A 6,000-nucleotide genomic window follows, 5' to 3' on the forward strand; every position below is an offset into this window, starting at 1 on the left:
TCCAGCTGTATTAGTAGACTCAGCAAAGCCATTAAGGATGATTGGGACTGGGGGGTAGTAGTAAGAGTAAGAGTAAGTAAGAGTACAGCTCTATTTTGTAAATTTGCAAAAAAACAGAGAATAACAGAGAATTATATAGATATTAGTGGTTTAATCCCTTCCCAAAATACAATAAAGACCAATACTGACATACCCAACTCCCTAGGAACATCTGGAAAAAATGATAATAATAATTAAATGTAAAATGACAGGCAACAATGGATATGCTGAGATGCATGGTTACTTGTTAAAAAAATAAAATATCTGTTAAAGCAATTACCTTGAGTGAAATGCCTACAGCTTATATTCATTCCAGTAAAAACTTCATGCGTAAAAACCTCAGGGAACTGAGGAAATACTGGTGCTGGTGCATATTTCTGTCTTCTGTATTCATTTCTAAATAAAGAAGTCAGCATAAGGAAGTAGGGCTATAATGCAGTTTGTCATTTCTCAGTATGATATAACTTTTTCCCCATAAGGCCCACTTTCCGGGTTTTTATGAACTTGCACCGCTCTCTGCTGTTGCCCAACAACAACAAATATATCAACAGGCTGCTTAAATTATTGCAGCATATACATACAAATATCAGGCCAAATCACTCCATTTGCCCTGGGATTTTATTACCTATTTTTAACTAGCTTATAAACTAAACTAAAAAAGAAGTGGTATGGTTGTGAACACAAAAACATTCTCTATATTTATCTTTACCTGCATGAGTTCATATTTCAAGTTCTCATGCTAAAACTTCACTAGTGTGAAATAAGGGAAGGCTTCCAGAGTTTACACCCAACACCTATCAGCATGTTGGCATAATCTGACGTTTGTGAAAAATACAGCTCTTTTGACGTGTCTTGGAATACATTTCATTGTGCACTAATGATAAAAAGCGTGGCTTGTATGTGAAATGCATAAAGGTTGGAAAGCCATATACAGTGTTTTAAATGCAATGTGAAGTGATTGCGTATCGTAAGCAAAAGTAAGATAAGCTTTATGTCAAATTTTAATTTGGTTAGTGTTTCCACACAAATTTTTGTGTTTCAGAAAAGGATGCTTGCCATTCATGCACACTAATTAATCCACCTAGTAAAGTAGTAAAATCTGTACCTACAATCAGCCAGATTGCATCTCAACTTGATTGTTGATCGGAAGATCTGGATTCAAGCCCCATCATGGCCACTGCTGGGCCCTTGAGCATGGCCCTTAACACTCTTTGCTCTAGGGGCACTGTACGATGGCTGACCCTGTGCTTTGACTCCAACCTCCATTGCCGGGATATGTGAAGAAAACAATTCCACTGTGCTATAATGTAATGTCTTCTTCTACTTCCAAGTGTAGTGCAGTAGGCATCAGGAATCAGTAGCTTCTTCTATAGTTAAAGCATCAAGATGTGTTGCAGCACTGTGAAGTATTTCCTGTTTAAACATAGTAACTTTACATTTACATTACAAGTCCATAAAGAGTAAATTTTTTCTTTTTCTAGTGGCTGAACCTTGTCTACTAAGCAACTATGAATAAAAAAAGGATAGCCCAGTCACAAAATCTGCTTGTCCTGAGTGCCCAGGCTACTGATCTGAACACCCTGCTGGGGACAGCTGAGACAATCAAAGGGCTTGTAAACTGATGCTAGGCTCTAGAGACTCTTATTCACTTCGATGGAGAGAGAAAATAGAGCGGCTGTTGAGGGACATTTTATAGACTAGCTGTTGCAAGTGATAACAGGAACTTGCTTCATGAATATTTCACAAGACGGAACAATACATGTATTAAGGTATGATGTTCTGTAGCAAAGAAAGGCTTTTCATTTGCTGTCACAAGAAAATAACGAACATTATGAATTATTTTCCTAATTGGTTACCCTAAAAAGTTTTGTTTCGAATTTAATAGAGATATTAACTGGTTGTGAAGCGTAAGTTTTCCCAACAAATACTAAGCTCATATAAGCTTTAGTCATAAAACCTTGCAGCATCTTCAGTGAAACAGAGCAAACCATCTGACTAAGAAATGATCACTAAAATCCCACAAATAATAAATGATCAACATTTACAGAAAATTATTTCCTCCTGTTCACTGAGCACTATGTAATGGTTAACAATCCTCCTGTTGAGTCACCTCACAGCATCTGGTATGACTTATCAAAAGACAGTAGTACATAGACATAATATTACAATTTTTGGTTGGCTCTGTATTTCTGCACAATGAATATTAAAAGTACACCACTAAATAGTAGTTTTATAAAACTAAAATAATAACAGCAACCCAGAGAGAAGCTTTGAACAGAACAATAGTGTGACAAGCTGGACCTGAAATTGACTTAATTTGAATTATACCCTATATTGCCAAAGGTTTTGGGACACCCCTCCAAATCATTGAAATCAGGTGTTGTTTTTCATGGCTTGGCTTTTGGGCTTGGCCCCTCAGTTCCAGTGAAAGGAACTCAATGCTTTAGCATACCAAGACATTTCAGACAATTTCATGCCCCCAACTTTGTGGGAACAGTTTGGGGATGACTCCTTCCTGTTCCAACATGACTGGGCAGTTTGGTGTGGAGTCCTGACCTCAGCCCGATAGAACACCTTCGAGATGAATTAGAGCGGAGACTGAGAGCCAGACCTTCTCGTCCAACATCAATGCCTGACTTCACAAATGCACTCCTAGAGGAATAGTCAAAAATTCCCATAAACACACTCCTAAACCTTGTGGAAAGCCTTCCCAGAAGAGTTGAAGCTGTTATAGCTGCAAAGGGTAGGCTAACTCCATACTACATTCATGTGCATGTAAAGGCAGACGTCCCAAAGATTTTGACAATATAGTGTATGTCATGAAGTTACACAAATTAACTAATAATAATGAAGTGATGGAGGGGGAGATGTAGTTTACAAAAAATGGTTTACAAACCAAAAAAATGGTCAAAGTGGAGCAATGCTGCTCAGAAAAATGGCTCCAGATGTGCAAAGCTGATAGAGCGCAAAAGCCTTGCAGCTGGTTTAACCCAAGGGGGTTAAATACTTTTACTACCAAAAATTCTTTTTGTACCTTTAAATATTAGTCATATTGTGTAAATCAGATAGTAAAAGTCCATGTCAATTCCAGGTTCTAACAAAAGTGGAACTGGGGTAAATACACGTAAATATAACTATAACACTTATACAAAGGGGACGGAGGAGCGAGCTCCATACACACAGAGGCTCAGGATCAGGCGACTCCGTATGGATTTAATAAAATAATTTTAGCTGTGTCAGTGGCAAAATAACCCCAAATAAACTGCAAGCTTTATAACTTTTTAATCATCTAAGTTAGGCAGCGGTCAAATGCGTAAAGCTTCACGATTCAAAGCGTCAAACCTGAACCCCTGTTTAACGTGAACAACCTTCTGTACACAAATACAGCTGCGCATGCAGTTAAACACCACTTACTTTTATTTTTGCGTTGAATCTTGTATTCAAACCTCCAGGAAAGTTAAAAAACCAACAAGCAATAAACTTACCACATGCATCGACAAACACCGCTCAGAAACACAACTTCAGCGCGCTTCCAGCGAAGCTGCTCAGGTCAAAGCTCGCTCCTCTTCTCTCAAGTGGAGGAGAAGCAGCAGGACGGGCGCATCCTCTGTACCGCGAACACGCTCAGTGGTTATGGAAAGCCAATCGTGTCTAAGCGTCTAAAACCATGAAAGATCTCTGGTCAGTACGTACTCCAAACTCCGCCCCCTTTCCCTGCTCTCATTGCTTTTTCACTAAACAAGCTGATGATGTTCTGTACGCAGAGATGCGTAACCACATAAAAATACTTCTTTTCAGTGCTGTTCATGTGCATGTAATTTTGAAGGAATTGTCACCAATATTCAACTCAGTCCTTTATAAGCCACTTTTATTGGACACTATGAGTGTTCACTCTTCACCAAGCCTATCTGCTTGAGCTCTGCTGCCTATCACCTATTTAGTATTTTTGTTGATCTGTTTTGCACGTACCCTAAGGTCTAGTACTTCCAGGACAGTAGTGGTCCTGACCAAGATGCATGAATGAATAGTGTATACACACCTAATAATCTCCCCTGTAAATGACCATGGTCTTTTTTCCCTTTGTATGTGATCGCTAGCTCCTGCCAGTATGAAAGTAAATACTCTTCAGAGACTTCCAGTTGGGTGCTGCAGGTCCCATGATATTGTCCTATTGCTTGACCCAGCTTCACTCTAGCTTAAGCTGCTGGACAGATGGCCTCACATTTGTCTCAAGTATTTTCTGCTGTAAAGTGGAGTTTACTGTTGTCACAGTGGCTGCAAGTTACCCTGAGATTTGTGTCCTGTGGCTGTAAAACATGCCCAAATCACCACCCCTCCACCGTCAGGCTTGACAGTTGGTGTAGAATAGAGACAACTGTGCATAATAACTAAACATCTCCATCTTGGTCTCCTCAGACCAGAAACTTCCAGAAAATTTGTGGTTTGTTCAGATCATGCTGCTATGTATTTTTGGTAGGGAAAGGGCTTTTTTCTAACCACTCTTCCATGCCAGCCATACTTGTTCAGTCTGTTTCTGATTGTACTGTGATAAACATTCAATATACTTACAGAGGCCTGTAGGTCACATGATGTATCTCAGGTTTTTCTTTAGATCTCTGAGCATTAAGTGGTCTGACATTGGAGTGAATTTGCTGGCACACACTCCTGGGAAGAATGGCAAGTATATTGATGGCTCTCCATTTTTAAACAGTCCTTCTAACTGCAGGAATGATGAATTTCAAATTGCTTGTAGATGGCCTTATAACCCTTCAAAGACTGAAGAGCAGTAGCCATCGCTTCTCTGAGGTCACTGCTGATGTCCTTTCTTTTTGGCTTGATGTAGACACACACCTGCGTGCTGAAAAATACCAGAAAAAAACTGCCAAAAGTTCTGCTTTTATAGATGTTTTATAGTCATACTTCTTGATGATTAACTAATCTTGTGCATTTTATTAGTAACACTTAGCTGTTAATTATTCTCTTAATGATTGTGGATGTAGGAAGGGTATTCTTATTTTTCCCACCTGGTTTATGAATGTTTATGATTTACATTGTTTACATATTAAAATCTGTTTTTTCAACTGTCTGGCTGCTTGTATATAGTGGCAAGTGATAAGATTTAAGAGTAATTGGGAAAATAAGGAAGGGTGGTATATGTTGTAAAATATGGACAATAAATGTAATGGTTAATAATTCTTTGTTTTATCTTGTGAGATATTTAAAAAATGAATAGATATATATATTATCTATTTGTTAAGGCTATTTGGTCAAGAAACTACTTTCTATAGCTTCACAACATCTTTTATTCATAAAGCTGCCCAACCTGAAAACATAATTCATGTGTTGATGGACAAACAAGTGCAAGCTGAGATTGCACAATATATTTATTGAGACATTCTCCAAGCTGACAACTATGACAGGCAAAGTGATATCTGTAACACAATCTTTGGCCAGTCATCTCATTAATTCAACTTGCACAAATAAGCCGTAGTTAATGCCAGTGACATGAAGTCATTTTGAAATATGACACATCTTTCAGTTTGAATGGATTTATATTAGAGAGGTGCCAAGTCACCCTAGAAATGTATGCAAAGAGGCGACTATTACTGAATGTAAACGAGAAGGGTAATCTTCTGAAATATTTCCATCTTTTCTTACAATCTTTCCCTGTAATATATTTTCTTATTTGTCTCTATATTTATGCTGATTAATTGTGTACTTTTTATCGGTTCAATATCTGTGCATTATCAGGATTTGCTTGTTTAACAGAACATGCAAACAAACTCCCTTAAGCATGGACTGACATAAAAGTAGAACTGCAGTGCTGTATTCACATATCAGCATGTGGTGATTTATCTGTGATGCTTTATTTACTTCTTTTTCATTGTCATCAGTCTTGACCCGGTACAAAATTGTTGGCAAATGACTATAACATGATTTGATCTTTCAATCATTTTTTGT

At 38.0% G+C, this 6,000-nt stretch overlaps 1 protein-coding gene across 3 annotated transcripts in view; it reads right to left on the reverse strand.

The window, feature by feature from the left end:
* The window catches only part of lzts2a (leucine zipper, putative tumor suppressor 2a), a 41,793-nt gene extending 38,133 nt beyond the window's left edge, over positions 1-3,660 (reverse strand). For 2 of the 3 annotated variants that reach the window (XM_058385442.1, XM_058385443.1), the window contains exon 1: positions 3,525-3,660. Coding sequence is in view for 1 of the 3 variants with exons in the window: in XM_058385438.1 (XP_058241421.1) it covers positions 3,525-3,533 (9 nt within the window). In the remaining 2 variants the exon portion in view is untranslated. The remainder of the gene's footprint in view (positions 1-3,524) is intronic. The other variant, XM_058385438.1, reaches the window with a different exon arrangement.
* Between the last annotated feature and the right edge of the window lie 2,340 nt (positions 3,661-6,000).

Source organism: Hemibagrus wyckioides, linkage group LG03 (assembly GCF_019097595.1).
Source record: "Hemibagrus wyckioides isolate EC202008001 linkage group LG03, SWU_Hwy_1.0, whole genome shotgun sequence".
Lineage (NCBI taxonomy): Eukaryota > Metazoa > Chordata > Actinopteri > Siluriformes > Bagridae > Hemibagrus > Hemibagrus wyckioides.